General features: G+C 35.8%; 1 protein-coding gene across 2 annotated transcripts; it reads right to left on the bottom strand.

Moving 5' to 3' along the window:
* Positions 1-389: 389 nt before the first annotated feature.
* Positions 390-26,606, bottom strand: Suv39h2 (SUV39H2 histone lysine methyltransferase). Of its 2 annotated transcripts, XM_046448245.2 has the most exons (6): positions 26,448-26,606; positions 23,646-23,791; positions 9,248-9,919; positions 7,178-7,324; positions 4,111-4,240; positions 390-3,153 (listed from the first exon to the last, which is right to left on the bottom strand). In XM_046448245.2, the coding sequence occupies exons 1-6, from the start codon at positions 26,488-26,490 to the stop codon at positions 3,047-3,049; spliced, it is 1,245 nt and encodes a 414-aa protein (XP_046304201.1). In that variant the 5' UTR covers positions 26,491-26,606; the 3' UTR covers positions 390-3,046. The 2 variants fall into 2 exon arrangements, with proteins under 2 accessions (XP_046304201.1, XP_046304203.1); XM_046448247.2 differs by lacking the exon at positions 23,646-23,791.
* Positions 26,607-27,115: the final 509 nt, after the last annotated feature.

Here is a 27,115-nt window from a genome sequence, read left to right as displayed (position 1 = left end):
TTCAAGGGCTAAGAGCAATACAGACTATTCAACATACTTGTAAAGGTCATCAGATTTTAAAGCAGAGGTTTTGAGTGATAATACTTATCAGTGCTTATTCTGTAAAAAAAAAAAAAAAAAAAAAGTTTTTTACACACATATGCTTTAATTCTCATAACTACCCTTTGAGGGATAGGAGATGAAGGCACAATAGGTTAGTTCACATAGCCAGTAAGGGGCAAAGCCAGGATTCAAACACAAGCAACTTGACTTTACAGTCTCTGCTCTTAAGCACTATGCTATTCAAGTCATTATTATCTAATAATATAGCATAAAAACGGGCAGGAATAATTTAGTTGCTACTTGATTTTTACTTCTAGAACTATTAATTGTAAAAGGAAAAGTGGGAAAAAAAGTTGAATCCCAGGACCTAAAAATTTTAAGAATAGACACTGATTTTTTTTTTTTTTAAGTATCCCTGAATACTTATAAAATAGGTATAGTTTTCAGCCTAGTAATTGGATGATCTTGGGCACATTAATGTTACCTACCCAGTCTAATCCTGTTACCTTAGGTGTAATAAAGGAATGACGGCAACAACCTTCTAGATTTATGAGAAGTACATTAGTATACACATAAAGGGCCTAAGGCTTATTAATACTAGTTCTGAATTCTAAAATTTCTTTGTATTTCAAGGCAAACTTACAATAGTTAAAGGACCTAGTAACTAATAGCATAAAAATTTCAAATACACAGTATCTGTCCATATTGTGCTAACTACGTTCAGTTGTACTTTTAATACCCAAATGCATGAACCCATAAAGGAACTGTATAGAAATCTTTGGTTAATATCAGCAGATAGAAATGTTATCAGTATCTTTCTGCATTCTACTGGAAACATTCAAAAGCAAATGAAGTTAAGCCTTGGTAAATGGACTATCAAATGCCAAACTAAATTTATTTTGCTAAGGAAAAACTGAACTAAAAGAAGTACGGTCTAAATTTTGAAAATTTGGGAGAAAAACTCATGAGATTTCCAATTGTATATTACAATCCTACATTAATACTGGGAATGATGGTCTTAAAACTTGCACAGATAACTCAGATTTGCTCTATTACCCTAGAATACCTGCATTATATTGAGAACAAATTCTGATGTCTTTAGGAAATCAAAAAGAAGAAACTAAATGTTGATTAAAATAGTTAGTCTCTAACAGCTTCATTTTAATAGTTCCTATTATTTTACTGCCTAAGCTCAGCTTTTTAACATAGAGGTAACACAAGTACTCAAAGACCTATTAAATTTCTATTAGTAAGGACAAAACAACAAGAAAAGTCTTTTTCCTTTTGTCCTCCAGTTTTACATCTTTTAAAAAACCCAGACAGTAGATGAGATTAAATAATTAGATAGTAAAATACTGGCTAAAAAAATTAAACCTTTAAACCTATGAGAAAGATAATTCAAAATAAGCTTTGCCGCCAGGGGGGAAACATGTAAATTTGTGATACTCTCTTACTATTGAAATCACGTAACTAAATTTTTCATAAAGAAAACACAAGAAATGCTATTAAAAAATATTTTTTATCTTGACACATTCTGTAATTTTTGGTTAGCAGACACTATGAGGCTCCAAACATGCAAACAATTTTCCTACATTATGAAAGAGCAAAGTCATGTGATAGCAATATAGTGAATAATAAAGTGTACTAAAAAGGAGTTAAGAATCAGGAAGATATTTTAAAGTACTACATTCTTGAATCAGTTCAGTGTTACCCCAGGTTACTGTAGATCATTAAAGCCTAGAGCAGTGAGCTTAGGCAGGATTAATTAGGAATACTGGAAGCTAGATTTGTGGCATCTTCATGTTGGGACACCATGATTAGAAATCCCAGAATCAGAGATGAAAACAGTTTTCCTGATTGAGGTTTTACTATACATGGGGGAAATCTTCCCATTCAGTCATTATTAACTAATAAAAGGTCTCAATTCAGGCATAGACTTTGGCCAAGTTTAGCTTTATCATATCTTAAAAATTCATTATAAAACAAGTATCAGTTCAAATATAGATTACTTTTTAAGAAGAACCTGCAGGAAATATAAAAATAATTGAATCTGATGGAAAGGAAACATTAAAACTGCCTAAAATTGAAAGGATGTAAAGACAGGGTGTATTACATTATCATTAAGTACAGCTGCTCCTCAGGTCTCCTGTTTCAAGGTTTAGACCAGAGATACTCAACATGGATCTCCTGTTTCATGCTAAGTGGAGTGCTCAAAGTGCTCCATTTCCCCTGCCATGGCACTCCAAAAAGCCTGCTGGTTCACCTGTCCTGTCCTTTCAAGGAAGCATAATAGCCAGTCATTCTGGATCTTTATAGAGGGCTTTTGGAGATTTTTATTCTACAGGATTAAAATCATGTAAGAATTTCAGGTTGAGACATACAGCCTTTATAAGGGTCTAGATCACTTCAAAATATGAAATAAAGCTAAAATTAAAATTAAAATTTTTTACATTTAATTTTATACCTTAATTTTTATATCATGAAAATGCCAAGGTTTTAATGAAAAAGTAGAAAATTAGAGTAAAAAAATTCAGTATCACCTATTTGTCTCAAAACAAGACCAGTGGGTATTAAATAGGAATATAATAACAAAAATAGAACTTGTATACAGCCCAAATTCAACTATTTCTTTGAAACCAAGGTATAAGGCAAGATGAATTTTTCATCTCAGCATTCATTACCTTATCATTTCAACACTTTTCAAACAGTGAAGGGAGCACGTCTCTGTTCACACAGACTTCATAAATATACACATGCTGAGCCATAGTTTGTCTTCCATGTTTGATGTCTAACCACCAAATATGTATACTTTAAATTCGGTTACGTGACCCTGTGTCCTCTTCAGAAGCAACAGTAATATATTTGGCAAATGTCTTGAAACGTGAATTGTAAATTAACATAAGTATAATCCTGATAGTAAGAAAGAGTCCCAAATACTTATTTTTTTAAAGTGTAACATTGGTGGGGGGGACTACAATTATCATCAGCTCTATTTCCTGAAAATTCAGTTGAGGTAACCTCTGCAAGTCACAGCTCCACATTTGCATACAGTTCTGATCCTCTTTTTGGCAGGGCTATGGTCAATAGAATCTGAAGATACATCTCCAGAACCTGAATATACAGAAGAAAAACAGAAGAAAGTAAAGACAATTTAGAATGAAATTCAATTTTTCTATTAGTTTTAAAGTAGCTAGCAAGGCTACTAAACTCATGCAAGATCACTGAAGTAAGTTTACTCCCAAGGAAATAAAAGTTTTCCCTTTGCATTTATAAGTAGGAAATGTTCAGACAACTCATAATTGCTTTAAAAGGATGGTGTAGGCTAGGTAAGAGGTCACACTTAGGTTATTAGGCCACATTTGTGAGATTGGGTCTCTGCAAAGCTGAAACTTACTGGGAAACCCCAATATACATTCATTCTTTTCATACATTAAAAGCAAATAAAGTCAAGCAATAACTATGTGAAGGACACCATTCTTAGAAAAACAAAGGAAACAAATTTTCATATTGTCACAATAAAGCAAACAAATTAAATGTCCTTTTTTTTTTTTTAACTTATTTATTTATTAGTTTTCGGTGGATACAACATCTTTGTTTGTATGTGGTGCTGAGGATGGAACCCGGGCCGCACGCATGCCAGACGAGCACTCTACCGCTTAAGCCACATTCCCAGTCCTAAATGTCCTTTTAAAAGTCAGATTCAAGAAGGAATGGAATAAGTTCCTATGTGACTGAAATCATCATTTCAATCTTCTGAACTAACATTGTTTATTAATAAAATTCAGAAATGTAGGCTTATATTTTTAAAATACAAGCAGTTCAGTAATGAAAAGGTGTTGTAATAAATCATTTTCCAAAACAGAATTCTGAAAAAAGGGGGCAACATGATATAGAAGACACCCTTTCTCAGACAACCAGATAAGCTCTGAATCTTAAGACCAGGAACTCTTACAGCCTTGATTTCTTTCATCATTAAAGTTAGTTTGTTGCAGATGATCTAAGGCTTTTTCCTATTTTGATTCTTCATATTGAAACTAACATCAAAGAAACTGTACTCAAAAATCCTACCTTTCATTTGATAATCAAATGTCAGCTCTTCTCCAGCATTTATGGTTCTTGTGGAAAATAATGCTATTCGGGGAAGACGAGTATCGAGGTTATCGATGAAAACATTGAACACCTGAAGATTTGGGTCACACTAAAAACGAACATTAAAACCCATTTAAGTAAAAGTGATGTAAACAAACTGTTTTACATGCTATATAAAACCTTTAATTTCCCAGTGTGTTTATCTTTTAAGGGCCATAATTATATAAAATAATGGTTACCTGAACACAAGCACTGTGACACTTGTGATAGTCAATCTAATATACCAAGACAGTTACCAAATATTAACAAGCAGGTAGCATATACCTGATAATGTATATAATGATTCGTGTCCTGGGCAGGTTATGGTGGGACAGTATGAGATTTTATTGTACTGACAGAATGGAATGCAATTTAAAACTTTTGAGTTATTTATTTCTGGAATCTTCCATTAAATATTTTTAGACTGGAGTTGACTGTGGAAAACCAAAAACGTGGAAATTGAATCTGTGGATAAGGGATAAGAATTATATATTCCAAAATTTAGCTACAAATTCCAAAAGTCAAGTTTGACTCAATGTTTTACTGGAAATTAAATTGCTTAGGTATGTACATTCAAAAGTATTATTTTCACATATAAGAAATTTTCAAACATACTTAGAAGTAGAGAAAATAATACACTAAATCCATAAGTATCTGCTTAGCTTCAACAATTATCAATATGTCTACCAATCATCATCTTCTAGTCCCAACACTTTATTTTCCTGAAGAATTTAAATTTAACATTTCTTCTATAACTATCTCAGTAAGTCACACAATTTAAAGAACCAGAATAACAGTATTTTAAAAATCAAAAATCAGTACCATGGGATAAATTTTAAATTGTATGGAGTTTCACTGCTTAAACTTTTATTTATAATTGTCCAATATTTTGAGAGAATTCTCCACTAAATTATGGAATATCCAAGAAGAGTGATCTAAACAATCATACTATGAAACCCAATTACATAATTAGTTGTCACTGAATAGAACATAAGTGTTTTGGAAGTACAGTTGGCTCTCTGTAACTGTGTAATCTCAGCCACTGGCAGATCAAAAATGTTTGGAGAAAAAAAGTACACTTATATTGAACAGGTACAGACTGTTTTGTCATCACTCTCTAAACAGCATAGTAAAACATTACATTGTATTAAGTATTAGAGATTATCAAAGTATAAAAAAGGATGTGCAGATGATGTGCAAATACTACATACCATTTTATATAAAGGAACCTGAGAGATTCTGGAACCAATCCCCTGAGATAACAGAAGGATGACTGTTATCTCCAATTGATCATTAAGAAAAAAATTATTTTAAAGCAAAAGTTTAAGTCATAAAACAAGGGGGTCAGAAGGTCTCTCACATATCACTGATAATCACACATCAGTTTTTTGTTATGCAACCCATTAGAAGGTTATCATGATTTATAACATCAGCTGTACAACTTACTCTGTGATATACGTTTTTCTTATATCTATAACGTCTATAAAATGGAGTTATCAACCTAACTAGCCCTATATACCTGACATTTAGAAGGTGCCCCCAGATTAACTTATCTTTGGAAATAGTTTTCTCAGAGGATGAGACTCTGGAGTTATAATTGGAGCTCTCAGTTCTTTAAAATACTAATGGAGAATAATTTATAACTTAGGGGTGAAAATGTCCCAACTATTTTAATACTCTACAAATCCTTAAATTTTATTTTAAAAATGTTAACATGCTTATATTTTAAGAAAATACAGTAGTCCCTCTTTATCCATGGGAGATTCAGTCCAAGACCCTAGTGGATTCCTGAAACCATAAATCATTACCCAAACCCTGTCTTTGCTAGGTTTTGTCCCTAAATACATATATGATACATTTAACTTATAAGTTATGCAAACAAAAAGGACAATAACTAAAATAGAACAATTTTGTACTAAATGTAATCTCTCAAAATGTTATACTTTCTACCTCTGCACTTTAAAAAAACACTTTACTCTTTGGCATATCCAAATTGCCAGCAACACTATGCTTATGTTTTGGGGCCATTATTAAGTAAAATAATGGTTACCTGAACACAAGCACTGTGATACTTTAATAGTAGATCTAACAAACCAAGACAGCTACCAAATATTAACAAGCAGGTAGCATATACCTGATAATGTATATGATGATTTGTATTTTGGGCAGGTTATGGTGGGACAGTATGAAATTTTATTGTACTGACAGAATGGAATGCAATTTAAAATTTATGAGTTATTTATTTCTGGAATCTTCCATTAAATATTTTTGGACTGCACTTGACTGTAGATAACCAAAAACGTGGAAAGTGAAACTGTGGATAAGGGGTAAGAACCATATATTCCAAAATTTAGTTCTATTAACTCTAAGTTAAAGTTAAATATAACTGCAAGTGATTTTTTACTCTTTTTTTTTTGTACTGGGGATTGAATTCAGAGGCACTCAATCACTGAGCCACATCCCCAGCCCTATTGTATTTCATTTAGAGTCAGGGTCTAACTGAGTTGCTTAGCGCCTCACCATTGCTGAGGCTGGCTTTGAACTCAAGATCCTCCTGCCTCAGCCTCCCAAGTCTGGGATCACATAGGTGTGCACCACTGCACCCAGTTTTGAGTATTTTATTTCTTAATTATCATTTATTAATTTCCTCTCTGATATGAATACCTACCTTATAAAGATTATTAATTGAAAGACTAAGCAAAGCATAAAGACTCTGGAAAAACTTGGTAAGCACCTCAATGTTGATCTTCCTAACATAGCATTAATACCATGACTTAACAGAAGAGATAATAATGTTCGAATTATGTTAATGATAATTATGTTAATTATGTTCGATAATAATGTTTCAAATTATGTTAATGATAATAACATAATAATAATTATGTTATTATCATTAACATAATTTGAAAGGGTATGTTTAAGGATGATTATTCTTCAGCCATGAGAATTCATTAAAAGTAGTGTTAAGTAGAACTATTTATCTATAATTTAAGCATTTTTTTCTTACACTGTGATTCACAAAATGAGACACATTTCCATATCGGGCTGCATCCACTGTGAATTCATCAGATTCATAATCCAGATCAAAGAGATATGTGATTCCTTTGTTGTCATATAACTGCCCCCGTCTTTCAGCTTCTTCACTTGTGATTACCTAGATAAAAAACTATAGTATATTATGTAGCTATTGCTGAACTGAAGAAACATTCTTCCACAGACTATCAATATATTGATGCCTACAAATGTTTAAAAAAGAAATTTAAGTGTTATCAAAACAAATATTCAACATGAATTAAGAGCTAGATGAAAGAGGCAAGGAAAATGAAGGGTGAAAAACAGATGGTGAAAAAAAATAATTCTTTAACTTTAAAAAAAAATTAAATGTGAAACAAGTTGAAACACTCATTATTTTCATTATTATAAGGCTGTTCAAAAAGCTGTAAATATAGCTACCTATAGGACATAAGCACATTTACAAGTGTAAATTTTCTAAATGTGCTCTGAAGGCACATTTTTCCTATAACTAATCTGCACACAGTTACAAGTGGAAATTTATTATATAACAAGAGAAGTCATGTTAAATTTGCAGTTAATTGGAAAGTTTTGTAGAAAATGTAGCATGAAATTCTATAGATGAAAATTTTCCAACCCCTGGATGATGGTTAACAGTGGTCGTGTTTGCCTTCCATGTGTGAGGCCCTGGGATCTATCCCCAGCATAAAAAACATCAACTGTAGTTCTGCTCTTAGAAACACAACTTTATTACAAGCTCAGTTCAATAAACCAAAAATATCTAAAGTGATTCATGCTATCAACCAAATGTGACTGCTATATTTTAAAAAAAAAGAAATATATAAGATCTAGCTTCTTGAATAATGATCTATAATAATCTGCCATTGTCTAAAAATATAAGGATCAAAACAAGAATCTCATCTAATTTCAGAATCTTAGAAGCCTATAGAAACCGGTCAGATTTGATGATCCCAGACAAGCAACCACACTCATGTTCCTAGTACCAGCTTGATCCATCATTCAGTTTTAGGTAGTGTGGCGTAGTCAACAGCACTCATTTTGAATCTTGATTCTTCTTGATAACAATATAATCTATGTGATGTTGGGCAGCTTCCTCAATTTCTCTGTATCTCAGTTTCTCTAATAACATAGTTAACAGTTCTACCTCATTGAGTTGAGAAGATTATTGAGTTCATATAATAAGATGCTTAGAATAGTATGTGGTCTATGGTGAATATTATTTTTATATTTATGCATGGTTTGTATATAAGTAAATTTGATAATATTTGGTCATTTAGAGAATGATCTACAGTTCAAAGTATCTGATTTTCAGATGCAGTTTGATTTTCTTACAGATGCAATAAATGGTTTTGTGTCCCCTTTTACAATACCTACTTATGAAGTGTTGATCTACTCTATATTATTCATGTTGATACAAAATAAGTATAGCCAAACGTAACCATATTTGGCCAAATAAATTAATTATAACTTGAAACTTATAAGTTTCAATGTCAATATGTGTTTAGGTCTGATTTTCTTCTTAATGAAACTATAAAATAAAAATTACTTGTTATATTTTAAAATGTACACATACTATGTTCAATGACTGTAAGTGGGGGTTTTTTGAAAAATAGCTATATAAACTTACATTATATATTTTTGCTCAGATGTAAAATTAAAAGTTTCCTTTTGATGAGGTGGTTACCGAGGATTGAACTCAGTGACACTCAACCACTGAGCCCCATCCCCAGCCCTATTTTATATTTTATTTAGAGACAGGGTCTCACTGAGTTGCTTAGAGCCTCGCTTTTGCTGAAGCTGGCTTTGTACTCACGATCCTTCTGCCTCAGCCTCCTGGGTCCTTAGGATTAAAGGCTGTGCCACTGCACCTGACCAAAAGTTTAAAAGTTTACATTTTTAATTATTCCAGTGAACCCTTCTCCTAAACCTGAATTTTTTTTATATTTGCAAATGATGTATCAAGTATTTATGTTAATTGAGGTAAAAAGGTAACTTCACAAAAATATAAACCTTACAGGAACATTATGTGATAAACTGAACGTACCTCTCCAACATATTCCATGACAAAACTCATTTTTTTAATCTTCATAAGGGTTTTTACACCCCAGCCACAGCCATTGCTAGTTCGAAAGATGCAAAGTGAATACTGCGTGCCTTTTTGCACAATCCTATTGGGACAATCAGGTCCACATCGGCACCTTGAGTTGCATTCATAGATGGGGGTACCAGGTGGGATTCTAATTTGCTGGTTCTTATTATAAGCCAAAAGAACTCCAGCTTCAGCAGGACAACATTTCTCAAAGTAACAATCTGTGCATGAACAACCAAATGTAGCTTCATTGACTAAGCTGATCCCAGGAGCTGGTTTGTATTCATTAATGTAGAAGAAGTCTGAAGGTGGACCCTCTAAGTCAACAGTATTTTCAACAAATATCATTCCTTTATGATTCTTTCTTCTGTTGAGTTCATCTTGCCATCTCTGCAGAGCTATCCTTTGTTTGGCTTTCTTTACAATGTACTCAGCAACAGCAGGTTTCAAAGCTTTATTATTGTCTTTTGAAATTACTGATTTGCCTTTTTTTACCTGAGATAAATAATTATGCCTGTCATTAGAGAATTGTTGAAGCAGTAACGGACACTTGAGATTTTGTAAGGGTTCCCAAGTATTTGTAGAATCTGGCCATCCTTTCCATTTTACAAGATAATATTCCATATCCTTAAATGCAAAAGAATGCAATTAGATCATGACAAATTATTTAAGATAATTAAGCACTTTAAAGAGTAAGCTACCATTACCATTTTTCTTGAGAGATTACAGAATATGGGAAGAGCCATAGTTTCTATCAGTTGAAGTACAGATCACATAAACTATTTTTCTTTATATTACATAGAATAGAATTTATATACAGCATAACATGTCTGATAATAGGTTAAAAAGTCTTATCTAGAGAAAAACAGAGATACTAAAATTTATGAATATTTGACTAAACAGCTATTAGGTTAAATATAAAAGCATTTATCTTGATTATGGAAATATATGATCCTAAAGCTAACTATCCATGTCTTATGTTAGTGGCTTACTTGGCTAGCATAGATGCAGGCTTTCTTTAAGGTACAGGACTTAATATTGTTAACTGGACATGAGGGAAATTATATTTCTTAATGTCATGGGCACTCATCCCCTAGATATGCTAAAGATACACTGTCCAATACAGTCACTGCTCAGCTACTGAGAACCTGAAATGTGGCTAGTCTGAACTGAAACGTGCTTTAAGTATAAACCCATTGAATTTTATAGACTTGGGCAGGGAGAGTAAAATACCTCTAAGTTTAAAAAAATACTGATCAGAGACTAGGGTTATGGCTCAGTGGTGGAGTGCTAGCCTCCAATGTGTGAGGCCCTGGATTCGATCCTCAGCACCACATATAAATAAACAAATAAAAAAAAGTATTTAAAAAAATACTGATCACATGTTGAAATATCTTTCATATTTTGTATTAAATATACTACTGAAAACAATTTCACCTCTTCCTTTCTACTCTGTTCAACATGGTTACTAAGAAAATTTTAAGACATCCTGTACACACTGTATTTCTATTGAATGGCATTCTAGAGGATGCTAGCCTTATTTAGAGTCACACATAACTAATCAATTGGATCAGGTAACAGGCACTCCAGCCACCAAAAGTCAAATATTTTGACTTATCACACAAACTGATGTTAATCATCATGGTATCTTGAATCTTGTGTTTGTTTACACTACAGTAATATATTTTCTTTCCTTAAAATCAGGCAACATCTTGTTTCTTAACTTTCTCTTTTAAAAAGTTAAGCAGGGCTTGGTGATCCTGTAATTTCAGCAACTCCAGAGGCTGAGCCAGAAGGATCCCAAGTTCAATGGTTAGGATTAGTCTTTAGCAAGGCCCTAAGCAATTTAGTGAGATCTGTGTCAAAATAAAAAATAAAAATGGCTGGGGGCTGGGTACGGTGGCGCACACCTGTAATCCCAGCAACTCAGGAGGCTGAGACAGGAGGATCGTGGATTCAAAGCCAGCTTTGGCAACAGCGAGGAGCTAAGCAACTCAGTGAAACCCCATCTCTAAATAAAAATACAAAATAGGGATGGGGATGTGGTTCAGTGGTTGAGTATCCCTGAGTACAATCCCAAGTACCCCCCCCCCAAAAAAAATGAAGTTAAGGATATAGAATAAATTTATATATTCCAAAGTGAAGTCTCTCACTACCTTTTTCTCATCCTCCAGAATAACTAATATATCCACATGCCCTAAGATAAAATAAGCTCATAAAATTCTTCTGAAATATGAAAGTAATTAAACTGCATTTGACAATTTCTAAGTATCACATAATTTGTGAGATAATGAAAAAACTTAATTGGGACTAAATTTGCCTTTCCCTAAAAAATTTAGTGAATTTTTATTATAAAGTAAAGATGTACAGGACAGTTATTTAAGTATCCATTAATTCCCTCCATCCCCCACCAAAGTGCTAGGGATAGAACCCAGGGGTCTCTTGCAGCTGGGCAAGCACTCTACCACTAAACTATTCTCCAAGCCCATATCCACAATTTAAAAATGACAAATAACCTGGAAGGTCTAGGCTGTGTTCCCTAGCATACTGCTGAAGATAAAAACTGGACTAAGGAACACTGTGACACATTCATGACTGAACTTAATATTATCCTCATTATCTATATCTTAATGTTTTATTTTATTTTACTCAACAAGCAGTAATTCTTATGAATAAAATTGACTTGCTTTTTGAAAACTGCAAGTTTTCAAAAAACCCATTTCTGTTAAAAATGTGTTAAATTATGGTCTAAGGACATGCACAAAAACTGTATTTCCATGGAAATAAATAATTGTAGTTCCAGACACAGGAAAAAAAAAAAAAAGGACTAGATGTACAACAAAGTATTTTTGTCAAATTAATTCTTCCCCTTGTCAGATACCTGCTAATAATAGTCCAAGTTTGCTGTTATCTATACTGAAGCAGACATGAAATCCATTAGGCAGTATCTAACATATATCACTCTTAAGTTTTAAAAATTTTTTGATGCCAGAATAAAGCAATGCAACCCTGGTCCTTTTTTTTTTTTCCCCCCTGCTACATTTTTCCTACAATAGTCCTGACTTATGCTAAACATTAAAAGAAAACAAAGAAACAGAAATCCAGGCTGTAAGTCAGATGGTTAAATTATCCTGTAAAGTTAAAAACATCTAAGTCTAAAATTTACAATTTAATCTATTGTATTGTTTAATCTTGCATTTAAGTGACTAAATTTTATATGTTGACCACATTGGCACCTACTTAATTTATGGGGAGTAAGTACACTTAGAAAATATGAATGCCTCTTTGAAAAAAGAGTATAGAAATATTTTATCTGTGGTCTGTAGACATTTTATAAGCATATTTTACTTTTAAAATCTAAAAGACTTTCTATTTCGAAAAATAATTTTACAAAGGAAAATTAAGAAACAAGTTCAGTTAATTAATAACCTTAAATTCTAAGTCAAAAAGCTCATAGACTTATATATCAGTATCTTATTCTGATACGTAATCAACTCTTGATTACCTTCAGAAATGGAATACAGCAGTAAAAATAACTATGTAATTTGGAATGCACCATTCAAATTTTTTTCTTCAAGACATTTTTGCCCACTATATTTGGCTTAAATTAAATTTAAATATTTTAATATATATAACAAATATATGAAAGTTTAGGCACTGGGGCATGAAGAAACAATAAGGTATTACAAGCCTTTACAAATAAAATTTAATTGGGAAAAAAAGGCAATAATATGAAACAGCTAGCAGTGCAAGGCAATACAATTTTCAATGCCAAAATAAATAAGACAAGCAATACCACTAGAATATAAAGAGGAGAATCAATATAGTCCAGATAAAGGGAACAGAGGAAGTAGAACCAACTACACTGTGAAAGGCTGACAGAATTTGCTGAGTAGGGAGCATGGCAGGCAGGGTGAGAAACAAGCAAAAGCTTGAAGCTAAGATTTGCATGAAGTATCCAGAAAACTGTTAAAAGATGAACTTGTTGAGCTTTAAAATTCAGAATGCTGAATCAAAATAAAACCAATGCTGAGCTAAGGGAAGAATAAATTTTAGACAACCCTGAATATTTGGCTGAGGAATCTGAACTGGCCCAATCAATCTTACAATTCTTAGAATACAGAGCATTTCTGTGTGGAAATTCTAAATACATTTAATTCCACCTAATTAGTAAAGTTTATTTATCTAATTGCCAAACCAATGAATTCTTCAATCCTCACCTAATTCAAGCTCTCTGAAGCAGCAGCCCTCACTTGACCATTCATTAGGCTTAAAAATCATATTTTTTCATTCTTGTTCCTTTTCTCATTTTCTTTGTTAAGACTGAGTCCTCTATCACTTAATGTAGATATTCAGGACTTGTCCTTGACCCTTTTTACACTAAAAAAAAAGTATTGATGCCTTTGATAATCTGATGGAAGATATGGAAATTTCCATAACAAATGTCAGATATATAACCTTTTGAGTAATTTCAAGGTGTTTGGATGTTCAGGGTGTTAAGAATTCCTCTACACCAGACATGGTGGCACACACTTGTAACCCCAGCAACTCATGAGGCTAAGGCAGGAAGATCACAAGTTCAAAGCCAGTCACAGCAATTTGGTGAGGCCCTAGGCAACTTAGTAGTTGTGGCTCAGCCATTAAGCATTGGTTTCAGTCCCTGGTACAAAAATAAATAAACAAGGGCCTGAAGTTGTAGCTCAGTGGTACAGCACTTGCCTAGCACACGTGACACTGGGTTCAATCCTCAACACCACATAAAAATAAATAAAAGTATTGTGTCCATCTACAACTAAAAATATTTTTTTAAAAAACACCTCTATTGGGGTTGGGGTTGTGACTCAGAGGTAGAGCGCTCGCCTACCATGTGTGAGGCACTGGGTTGGATCCCCAGCACCACATACAAATAAAAAATAAAGATATTGTGTCCACCTATAACTAAAAAATAAATATTAAAAAAAAACCTCTATAAATTCTCTTTCTGAGCAATGTTGCTGTAGTTAACTATATGCTGATGATTCCCAAAACTTTATCTCCAACTCCATATATCCAACAGCCTACTTGATGTCCAAAAGATTCTTTTTTTTTTTTTTTTTGTACTGGTGATTAACACAGAGGTCCTTTACTACTGAACCACATCCCCAGCCCATTTTATTTTTTGAGTCAGGGTCTAAGTTGCTTAAAGCCTTGCCAATTTGAAGCTAGCCTCAAACTTGCAATCCTCCTGCTTCAACCTCCCAAGTCACTGGGATTAGAGGTACAGACCACCATACTCAACACTAAAATGTTCTTAAAGCAATCTACCTGCATGGAATTCACCGCTGTCCTTCCTTAACTGATTCCTTCTGTATTCCTTGTCATGATGAATCTTACCTTTCTACCTTTTCATACAAGCTTAAAAAACAGAAGGCAATCTCAATTCCTGTCCATTTCTATTACTATAGCTTAGTTACTTCAGGCCCTCAATTTTTGCCTGGATTATCATATTAATCTCCCAACTAATTTCCCTGCCTCCAAACTGACAGTACTTTAGTCTATCCTTCTTTGAAAAGTTTTCATTTAAAAAAAAAAAGTTAATTATTCCCCCTTAGCCTATAAAGTTCAAATTTCCTATTATAACAAAGGTAGCTATTCTTAAATTAGTCCACTGTCACTCTGACTCAATCTCCCATTATAATTATAGTCCCATTCATACTCTACCCTTTAGACATACCTAGTGCTAGTGCTTAAATATACCAGACTTTTTCATATCTTTTTGCTAGTTTGTTCACAAAATTCTCCCTGAATAGAATGGCCTCTCAATTTGCCTAGTGAATACTTAATTTCAGTACCATCTTTTTATGTGTAGAGAAACCTACTTTCAAACAGCTCAAATGTTACCTCTTCTGTGAAGTCGTTCCTGCCTTTCTCAAGAACTGATCATTGCCAACTTCCTTGTGTTCCCCTTTCCTTCTTCCCTCCCTTTTCTAGTACTGGGCCGAAGCCAGGGCATTCCACCATGGAGCTACATGCCCAGACCTTTTATTTTTGTTTTAAGACAGGGTCTTGCTAAATTTGCCCAGGCTGGCTCCAAACTTGTGATCTTTGTGCCTCAGCCTCCTCAGTCACTAGGACTATAGGTATCTACACCACACCCAGTTTCGTTTTACCATTCCAATGTAATCTATTGTGAGAAGGATGGAATTTTATTCTTCATAGCAGCAAAACTGCTCACCACCTTAGGCTTCGGCTAGATGTTTCTAAGTATATAACAAAAAATGACTATCAATCAGTATGCATATAATATAAAAATCAAAACCATATGCATTTTTTTTTGGTACTAGGGATTAAACTCAGGAATACTCACCACTGAGCCACATCCCCAGCTCTATTTTAAATTTTATTTAGAGATAAAGGCTCACTGAGTTGCTTAGCTCCTCACTGTTGGTGAGGGTGGCTTTGAGCTCTCCATCCTCCTGTCTCAGCCTCCTGAGCCACTGGGATTACAGGTGTGCTTAAAAGAAATATGAGATCAACTTAACCTGAAATTAGCAATTCATGGTTCTCAGCATTTTTTTTTGTTACCTGTTACCTACATGTATACAGCCAACATTTAGTAACAAACATCAAAACTTTAAATAAAAAGTGTGGGTATAGATACACATGAGAGGACAAAGGACAAAAAACTTTTCCATCTTCCCATTCATTTTTTTTTCCTGATTATTTTGAAATAATCATCATATTAAATATCAGTGGTAGAAAAGCCTGAATATAACTATGTAAACACCAGTGGTTGGTTCTGTGTGAGCATAGTTAAAAACTATCATGGTCAACAGAAAAATCATTGGGTTTCATGCCAGTAACTGACAAATAAGGAACTGAATGTGTTTTACAGATCCTGCAATGAAAAAAATAAAATAAAAAGGATCCATGTGGACTAAAATTTGGGTTGTAGTTTAACAATTTTTGTGTTATTCTAGTTCTTTAGAAGCCACTCTAGGTGCAATCAGTCTTTTAGAAATATTAACCTATTATTGGGTGTGGACCATCCTGTTAGTTTGTGCCAGTCTACTGATTGTTCTAAAGATGTAGAAGCAGTTGTACAATTTAAGAAATCAAAGCAGTCAGGTGTAGTGGCGCACACCTATAACCCCAGCTACTTTGGAGACTATAGCAGGAGGATCACAAGTTCAAGGATAGCCTGGGCAACTTAGAGATACTTTGTCTCAAAATAAAAAATAAAAAGGGCTGGAGATGTAGCTCAGTGGTGCAGCACCCCAAGGTTCAATCCCTAGTACACCACAGACACACACAAAAATCAAAGCTGAGGGTAATATTTGTTACTTCGGGAGAAACTCCACCAATGTGTAATGGGCACTCTTGATCTTCACTACTCAGCCAAGTATGTTAAGTAAGTATAGGTCTGTCAGAAATCACTTTATATGAAGGGGTACTATAGCGGAACACTTTGGCAGGAAAACACACACACACAGAGACTGAAACTACAATTTACATTAAATTCAACTAGACCCCTGGCATAGTTCATAATAGTAATGACCCTTTTGTTCTGCCAGATAGCACTCTTTCCAGTTCCCAACTTGGCCATTTTAGATCTCCCACTTTGTTCAAGGTCCCCACCCCACTATCTCCTCCACTATCTATATGACCTTTGTTCTAGCCTTCCATGGATCTACATCTATAGAGCATGTGGACGTACATACAATAAAACATACATTTCACCAATTGTTTCTCTTTTCCCATCTCTTCAGTTTTCCCTGACTACTGATTCTCATTAGCATTTCAACTTCTACTTTTTAAAAGCAAAATAAAATAAAACCTCTTTTGAGATACAAATGCTTTTTTTTTTCAGAGAGAGAGAGAGAGAAGAATGAATTTTTCAATATATATATATGTATATATATATATATATTTTTTTTTTAAAGTTTTCGGCGGACACAACATCTTTGTTTGTATGTGGGTGCTGAGAATTGAACCCAGGCCGCACGCATGCCAGGTGAGCGCGCTACCGCCTGAGCCACATCCCCAGCCCCTACAAATGCTTTTATATGTTAGGGAATCTCTAAAAGACATTAAGAGTGAAAGGCTGGAACTTGGTCACGGGGTAAAAGATTTCAGTATACAGCCTTTCATAACATTTAGTTTTTTCAATCTCATGCAAGTATTACCCACTCAAATGTTTTTAAATAAAAAACTTAAAAGTTATAAATATCTTATGTCCTATCTTGTCTTTCCTCTCCTTTTCTTTAAAGCTAGGATTCTTGGTAGAATTGTCTGTACTACCTATTTTCTTACTCCTCCAATTTATTCCTTAGTTCTTTTGGCTCTTCTATCCATGCCACAGAAATTAAGGGCATCAATGGCCTTTTGATACTAACTGCAATGGATCCTTCATCTCCGACCCACTGTTCAATACTGTTGTTGACATAGTCTCTTCCTCAGGCTTCCATGATTACTTTTCCAGTTTTTGTTTTTGTTTTCCCCCAAACCACCTTTCTTGCCAGTTTGTTTGAGTCTCTTTGATAGTACTCTTTTCTACTGGTCGGGTAGCAGTCCTTGCTCTACTCTTCTTACATTTGTACTGCTTGGACTACTGCAATAACCTCTTGCCACCTTTTCCACTCAGGACACAATAACCAGAGTCATGTTTTCAATATATACATCTCATCAAGCCATTCCCATTTAAAACTACTTACTGGTTCCCTACTGCCCTTAAGATGAAATCCAAAAATCCTTTTACTGGCCTACAAAGACATTGTACTTTCTGGGTTCTGCCAATCTTCCAGCCTCATCTCACTGCCTCTTGCTATGTTCCACTCACACTTTCTATTCCTTGAAGAAGTCAGGCAGTTTGGGTTATCAAAACCCATCCCCATCTAGCTTTCCGTTCTTTGGGACATCAGCTTAAACATCAGTTCCTCAGTGAGTCCTGCCCAGGATTAAGTCTCTCCAGGATAAATTAGATCCCTGTTACATTAGCACCTACCTCCACTACAATTAAATAACTTGAGTAAGCACTTAATACTTTGTTCTAAGCATTCTTTATCTCACTAAAAGATAAAATATGTAGTAGCAGGAACTAGGCCCCCATGTCCTCCATTGCTGAGATTCCTAGTTCCTAGCCCAGGACACTGTAGATGGCATATATATATATACTGAGTTAACGAACAGCTGTTTCCACTCCCAAGAGTTCATTCACTATCTTTCTGCCAATTACTTCAAAATCTATTTCCAATTAGATGTCATTCTCAATGTGGAACCACATTTCTAACTTTCTTCTTAAAAGTGTATTCAGTTTTCTTCCCCAAACCCAATCTAGATTCTTCTTCCATATTCTTAGATCCTAGTGAAAAGTAGTATTATCTATACCATTTATGCCCAAGTCAGAAACCTATATTTTCAGCTTGGGGTTGTAGTTCAGTGGTGGAGTGCTTGCCTTGTATGGGGAAGTACTGAGTTCAAGCCTCAGCTCCACATAAAAATAAAGGTATTGTGTCCATCTACAACTAAAAAATTAAAAAAAGTTAAAAAAAAAGAAAGAAACCTATATTTTCTAGATATGGCTCTCATACTGCAACCTTTACCACCCCAACTACAAACCAGGTGTGTAAATTTTACAATCTTACCAAAATAAATAAAAATTCTAAAAAATAAAATTCACAATCTCTCTTCATTGCCATGGTTAATACTTTAGTTCAAGCACTATCATTTCTTGCCTACAAAAGAAATTTAGAATATGTGGTCATTCATGTGTTACTCCCTTCCTGCCAATTCATGCTCCTTGCTGTAGTAAAAAAAAAAAAAAGGTTCTGAATTACAAATCTGATGTCACTCATTTTAGAACTTTCAATTGGGTCCCCATTGCCTTAAGATGGTTGAAATATCTTTCTTATTTCTCATTTTTTTTCCTACTCCTACTTCCTACCACATTACTCTCTAGACAGAAGATATATAGAATTACAGTACTTGGACATCATTTCTTTTGGGAAGCTTTCTGTGATCAAGAGATATTGTAATGATGTTTGCCATAGCCCTTACTGCAATGGATCATTTACAATCTTTTTTAATATGCTATAAATTCTTTAAAATGAATAACTGTTTCTTATTAATGTTTATATTCCTGGTGACTAATGTAGTACAGAGCACAAAGAAACAAAAATGTTCAAGCACCATAATTTATTGAGTCTATGGGAAAAAGAAATAGGAAACATTAGTCTAATTTAAAGTGCTATTATAATCTAAGCATGAAACTAAAAAGGTCTGGTCTAATAGTGATTGTGGGGATTGGAAAAATGACTGAAGCAAGACAATTCAACGCATAATCACTAAGCCACTAACGTGCAGAAGGTGTTCAAAGAATATAAGCTATATCTGCTTTTAAGCTATGTTTACAATGATTAGAACAGTGCTTGTCTTGTAGTAGGTGCTCAATAAATCTTAGCTAGATAAGACAATGTACAAGTATTTGTCTCAGACAGGTCTAAAGCAATGAGAGGTGGGTTTAAGAAACAATTGAAATGGCACTGCTGAATATGGTACTGAGATAGTGTGTTCCATGAGCTAAGTGAAAGAAGCTACACAGGAAAAGGATAGGGTTATAACTTCTTTCACCTACCCTGAATATATGAGAGAGAGAGAAGGAGAAGAAAAAAGTGGAAGTATGTTAAAGTAATACTGGCACATATATTAAAACTATGTGGTAGGTAGAAGACCGTAGAATATTAGTGAGGTGTTGAGAACACAAATGAGCAAATAAGGTTGCTCATTCCAAATAAAGAAACCAGGTGGACTAATGAGAAAGAGTTAAGGAGAAACTAAACAGCAAAAAACTATCTGAAACTGTACTAGAGCACTCAGTTCTGTGCAAGAATGAATCTTGGTGGCATCAATGGAAGCACAGACTCCCTAGGTAATCTATTCTTTCTGTGGACTTGTAACAGGAATGAACAGAAAAAGACAGAGATGGAGGAAACACAATCTGATCACTTATTAGATTTAGAGGGTAAGAGGAAAGGGAAGAATTAAAATATGAAATTAAAGTTAAGTACCCAAACATATTTAGGATTCAGTTAATGAAGACAAGGACCACCAACACAAGATGCAGATTTGAGGGAGGAACATGGATAGTTTTAAATATGTTGAACTTGGGTACCTGTAGAGTATGCAATTTGAAATGATGTCTGGAAAGGAGTCAAGGCCTCTGAAAGATTCAGGAGTCAAGATCTAAACCACTGGGAAAGAGGTCACCTAGAGAGCAACTACAAGATAAGAAGAGGGCCAACATCAGAGCCTTGGAGAGCATCTATATTTCAGAGGAAGGATGGATAGAGATGGCAAAAGAGATTCCCGAAGAACACTGAATGAAAGAAAAAAATGAGTAGAAAAAAGGAGAATAGAGACATCAATGACAATGATATAGCACGACTACTAAAAGTAATTGTCAGTCTGTTCTAAGCAGTCTACATTAATTCATTTAATGTTAATTATGCCAAATCAGGTACTATAACTATCCTCATTTCAAAGATGAACAAAATGAAGGACAGAAAGGCTCTGACTTGATGAATACCACAATAAATGACAGAATTGGAATTTGAATCTAAGCAGTCTTTTTTAAACAAGAGTTTTAAAGCAGAAAAAGTAGCCAGTGGTGTTAAATATGGCAAAGTAATATAGTAAGATTTGAGGTCTTCAAAGTTAGTAATTAGAAAGTCAATTGCCAGGGGTACATATCAGAATAAAATGAGTTTAAAAAGTAATGGATAATGAAAAGACAACTCACAGGATGGAAGACAAATTGTGCAATCATATATTTGAAAGCAACTTGTATCCAGAATATAAAGAAAAATTACAACTCACAACCCATTTTTTTGAATGAGCAAAGGATCTGAATAGTTCTCCACAGAAGATATACAAATGGCCAATAATATCATTAGCTGTAAAAGAAAGGCAAATGGAGTCACAATGAGATGTATCTCACATCCACTAAAAGAGTAATAATTTTTAAAAGTCCAATAACAGTAATAGTGGTCAGGACGTGGAGAAATTGAAACCCTTATACACTGCTGAGGGAAAAGTAAAATAATGTAGAGCTTTAGGATTTGTGAGGATTGGAGATCTCCTTAAATGGTTCAACATAGAAATAATATGACTTAGCAATTCCATTCCAAGAGAAATGAAAACTTATACTAACACAAACTTACACATGAATGTTCATGGAAGAATTATTTATAACAGTCTCCAAGTGGAAACAACCCAAATATCCATCAAGTGATGAATATATAAATTAAATGTGATACACCCATATAATACTGATACATGCCACAACATGTAGGAACCTAAAAACATTATGCTAAGTGAGAGAAGTCAATCACAAGAAAAACACATATTATGATTCCCTTTTTAATGAAAGGTCCAAATGGCAAATCTATAGAGACAGAAAATAGATTTGGTGGATCCCTAGGGACGCAGTGAAAAAGTAATAGAGGAGATTTGGGAGGTAATTACTATGGGGTCTAAGGTTTCTCTTCAGGGTAATTAAAAATGTTCTAAAATGTGAGTAAACTAAAAGATTTGAATTACACACTTTAAATAGGAAAATTGTATGATGGAATGTGATTTATATTTAACAAATCTGTTAAAAATGAATAGGGGGCTAGGGTTTTAGCTCAGTGGTACAGCACTTGCCTCGCACATGTGAGGCACTGGGTTCAACCTCAGCACCACATACAAACAAATAAATAAATGAATATATTAAGAAAATGAATGGGGAGTGAAGAAGGAAAATACAGAAAATACTTGTATGAGTGTGGATGCAAAGTCAAAGGAAGATTTCTGAAGGTTAGGGAAGATCTTAATATATTTACTGACTGAGAAAAATCAGTGAAAAGAGAGCTTGATATAGAAAGGACACTGCAGATTAGGCAAAATTCTAGAAGGGTAGACAGGAAGGAATAATAAACATGATGACACCTTTGAACAGAAGAATGAGTGAAGACACAGATAACTGATGGTGAAGGTAAACTGAGTTCAGACTTGAAAGATATTATTTTTCATTGAGGTAGAAGTCTTCAGTCACATGAAAGAGTAAGGGTAGAAAAGTCCAGAAAAGTAATAAAAGTGGCAGAACAGGGCTGGGGTTGTGGCTTAGCAGTAGAGCTCTCGCCTAGCACATGTGAGGCCCTGGGTTCAATCCTCGGCACCACATAAAATAAAGATATTGTGTCCATCTACAACTAAAAAATAAATATTAAAAAAAAAGTGGGGAAACAGCTGATTCTATTAAGAGTAATAGAAAAAAAGTCTATCAAGGAGAACTGAGCAATATGAGAATGTTTTAATGGAGTTGATATGTACGCATGTATGACACTCTCAGCTAGACAGGTCAGTTCGGAGCTTGTAAACTGAGATGGCAAATGGTTGGGCTGTTTCCAGGGTGGAAGGATGCTGAGAGTGTAGGTGGAATGTTTGATAAGATTCCACTAAGGGGAGAAGGTGGACATTTTAAAGGAAGAACTGGATTTAGTGACTGATTCAACATAGATTAAGGAGAAGCAAAAGCAAAAAATTAAAAGCAAGATTTGATTCATTTTTCTGAAAGAAATAATTAATGACCAGAATAGAGTTCTTTCTCAGAGGTAAGATATAGATACATTATTCAAATATAATTATAAGGTTTAGGGGCCAAGTGTAGCTTAGCACAAGTCAGCACTTGATTAACATGTGTGCAAGACCCTGGGTTTGACTCCAAGAACTGCAAAAAATTTAAGTTTAGAATAAAAAAGTGTCTCAGAAGTACAACTTATTTTTAAGAGGAATAAAAAAGAATCCCAGAGAAGTCAAATGAGTTTTCTAACATTCTAAGGTACTAAATGAAGACCCAAAATGACTGAAATCCAGGCAATTCTACTACACTATAGAACCATATAATATCTGGGGTTGGGCATCATGGCAGGAAACACAAACGGTGATACTTCTTGAGGAGATTCAGAAACACTAAAATTGGTTTGGAACTTCTTTTTAAGTGATAGTGGGCAAATATAATCCAGGAATAAAAGGAATGACAGGAAAAGCCAATTTGAGCAAAACATTTATTCTGGTAATCCACCTGGAGATAATCAAGAACTGGATGTAGAATGGTATAAGTACCTTAAAATATTCCAATGCAAGAACACGCTATGCTTCAAAAATCCTCTCAGTCTTACTTAGCAATATAGATGACAGGACATATAATTTATCATGGTGCTATGTTTTAAACATTAAGAAGAGCTTTGTTTACTTTTAAGGTTCTTTTATACTACGGAAATAGGAAATACTAAAGTGTGATTAAGTCTCTTAAGGAGCTAGATATTTGCCTTACCTTTAATACCTTGTAGTCACACAAGTATTCCACCTCATAATTGTTTAGATTCCTTTTGGTGATTCCAATCGATTTACATGTGAGCTTTTCTTTTCTACAATATTCCTGAAGAGTATCAAGTGAAACTAGGCAAGGCACACACCAAGCTACAATAAGAAAATAGAATTCTTTACCAATGAAATAGCTACTCAATTAAAACAAAAAAAGAGAAACTTAAAACCTCTACATTCCCACCCTTCAACTGGCAATTTTATAGCCTAAAAATCCATATGACAAGAAACCAGTTAAGTGTTTTCAAGTAAAGCATTAAAGAAGTATTTTGCCAAACTGGTCTTCTTGGATTTTTCTCATGGATTTCGATCCTACCATGATTAACTGACATCAATTTCTGCTAAGCCATGAACAAAATGTTTCATGCCTGTAAACTTTAAGATCACACATAAATGCAAACGTTAACAGGTAATATATGACTTTTCTGTTTACATAGAATTTTAATTGCTGTTTTAATAAAACAATGAAAATAAGTATGTCTAAGATTAGAAATGTATCCAATAGAGATTTTAAAATGCAATTATAATTGGTTAAAAAGTAACTTTCATTTCTTTTAATTGGACAATAACTGAACTCTAACTGAAGTTCTATAATTACAAATATATATGTCCTACTTTTCCCACTCTGGAATATTACATGAAATTTTAACTCCACTTATTATTTTGCCCCATGGTGTGTTATCAGAATGAATAAAACCAAGGATTACATTCTATAAATGGAAAGTATACTGATGTTTGTGATACTCATTTTCTGCATTTTTTAAAGTTGAGCATCAGAAAGCATCAAGTATTCAATTTGTGTAAATCCACATACCCAACTGAGCATCAGACATACTCATAATCAACTTTACAGAAGCCAGAAACTAATTGTGATGTGATTTTACCTTCAAATTCTGTAAACAGTATGCTACCACAAAGAATGTAAAATATCACACAAACTGATATTTAGAAAAAAATTTAAACAGTTTTATAGCTACCATGGTGGTAAGTACTAGATGGACCAAGAGTCCTCTGCCCCTATCCCTTGGTGGGGCAACTAACTACATGACTTTGGGGAAGTCTCAATCTTTCTCTGTGTCAATGTGAAAAAAAAGTGTCAGAAAGTGGAGAAAACTGGGGTTACCAAACAAAATTTATCACTAACTCAAGCTTTACTTGGTAGCTCTCCAAGGTAGTAGCATAACCTTTGGTGTTTTGAGGTAAATTCCAGGGAAGAGAGAACACTGCTGCTCTAACTTTACTTTTTCAAAATTAAAGACACACCCTCCCCAACTCAGAGGGACTTGTCAGAAATCAGCACAATTTTCACCACTCCCTGCCAAAAATTCATAATTCTAACCCAAAGGAAAAGACTCCGTGGTGCACACCTATAATCCCAGCTACTCGGGAGGTTGAGACAGGGAATCCCAAATTCAAGACGCGCCTGGGCAAGTTAGCAAGATCCTGTCTCAAAATAAACCATAAAGAGGCCTGGGGATGTAGCTCAGTGATAAGGTGCCCCCGGGTTTAATCCCCAGCACCCAAAACAAAACAAACAAAAAGGAAAATCCACCAAATTTGAAGAAAGACATTAATTGTCCCTTCATTTCCATTTAAAACTCTTGAGGATGTTTTGGGTAAGGTTCATCTCATTGTGCTGATCACTTACAAAGGAGGTTCCTACTAGTTATGTACACAACATGTTTGTCTCCTGTTTCTGAAAACTTATACCCATTTGAGGATTCCAAACAGAAACCTCGATGGACATTATGAATTTGAGAATTTAAAAACACATTAGCGTAAAAAACTGCAAAGTACTGATTTATAAAGGGGAATGGCAGCCTATAATAATGGAGAAAAGGATTTCGATGACCAGATAAATACTGTATTGCCATCCAAAAAAAAAAAAAAATCCTTCCACGAGTTATAGAAACCCCCGCCATTCTTAAAAGAAGTAGAGTTCAGGTTTCATAATGTCACAAACTGCAAGGAGCAGAACTTGAAACACCTTTAAATTGCAGACTGCAGTCAAAGTTCCAGGCTTTCAAAGGGCGCGCGACACACATGCAAGCACATGCACGCACGCACACGCACACACACGCACGCACGCTAATTTCTCAGTGTCCACATAAATAACACGCAAATCCTGGTGGGCAGGAAAGTTACAAAAAGCCCGGGGTTGCATTCTCAAATGCCCGCTTTCACGGAGATTCTCCAACGATGGAACCCACCCCCCGTGTCCGCACTGTGGGGAGCCTCGCTCACTCCCTTACCACACTTCAGCCCCAATTTCTTCCCACCCCCGTACCCCGGATACCGAGGTCACCATCACACCGGCGACTGTGGTTTCCCGCTTCCCACTTAAAAGCCAGCGTGCACATCGCGCGCCCCGCTCCCACCGCCACAAAGGAGCTCCGCGCAGCCGTGCCCACGGCACCTGGAGCCCTGGAGCCCGGGACCTCGGGGACCGCTGCGGCGACGCGAGGGGGCCGAGGGCGCAGGGCTCGCCGCTCCGCTGACCGGTGCGTCCGGGCTCGCGCGGCGCCCACCCCCGGTACGGGATGGCGAGCCCCAGAGGACTGCGGGCCGGGCGGGAGGAGGGTCGCGGGCAGCGGGGCAAGTAGGCGCCTGCTGCGCGCATTCTGGAGTCAGTGTGTCAGCGGGCGGTGTCCCGCCACGTCGCCGTCCTGCTGCCCCGCGGGACGGCCTGGCTGCCCCAGCTTCGGAAGCGTGCCTGGGAACCGGCAGGGCGGGGGCCGCGCTCCAGCCTCACCTCCTCGCGCCTCGGCCTCGGCCGCCGCCATCTTGTGGGACATTCATTCAAACTGGCGCGGTCTGACGGAATAGCTCAGCTGGCCCGACGCCCCGCCCTCGCCCGGGACTCGGGGGCCGGGACTGGGGCCCTGGAACCCGCGAGGCGTCCTGACGTCACACAGGCCGACCCCGGCCGCCGCGGTCTGCGCGCCTGCGCCCCACGGCCCGGGTGAGGCGGGGCGGGGTGAACCCCGCGCCGGGTAGGCGCAGCCGAGCCCTACCTCCTAGTCCCGATTCTCTCCTAGGTTGGGGAACAAACCCGCCAGCCCTTCCCACGCCGCGCTTTTGAGCCGCTTTATATAGGCACTGCGTGCACGGTACACGTCCGGAACGTGCAGCGCGACTTTACGGTGGGAAGAAGGTTCACGTCGGTACTTCACACAGCTGAGCCCATTTCCTTCCTTCCTGCAGGAGCACGAGGTCTCAAAATTGGTCGCATGTTAGGATCATTAGGAGAGGTTTTGTCTGCTTAGTCCACTCGCAGAGATTCTGATTAATTAGTGTAGCACGAGGCCAGGGCAGTGTGCATCTATTTGAAAGTTCCCTAGGTGGTTCTAATGTGCAGCACATTTTGAACACCTGATTTGATCAGATCTGCTCACATATGAATCATCTGAGGAGGTTGGG

The sequence above is a fragment of the Marmota monax genome, unplaced genomic scaffold, assembly GCF_021218885.2.
Source record: "Marmota monax isolate L192 unplaced genomic scaffold, Marmota_monax_Labrador192_F-V1.1 WCK01_AAM20220418_F8-fsc00066, whole genome shotgun sequence".
Classification (NCBI taxonomy): Eukaryota; Metazoa; Chordata; class Mammalia; order Rodentia; family Sciuridae; genus Marmota; species Marmota monax.
This window is presented reverse-complemented; position numbering and strand designations above follow the sequence as displayed.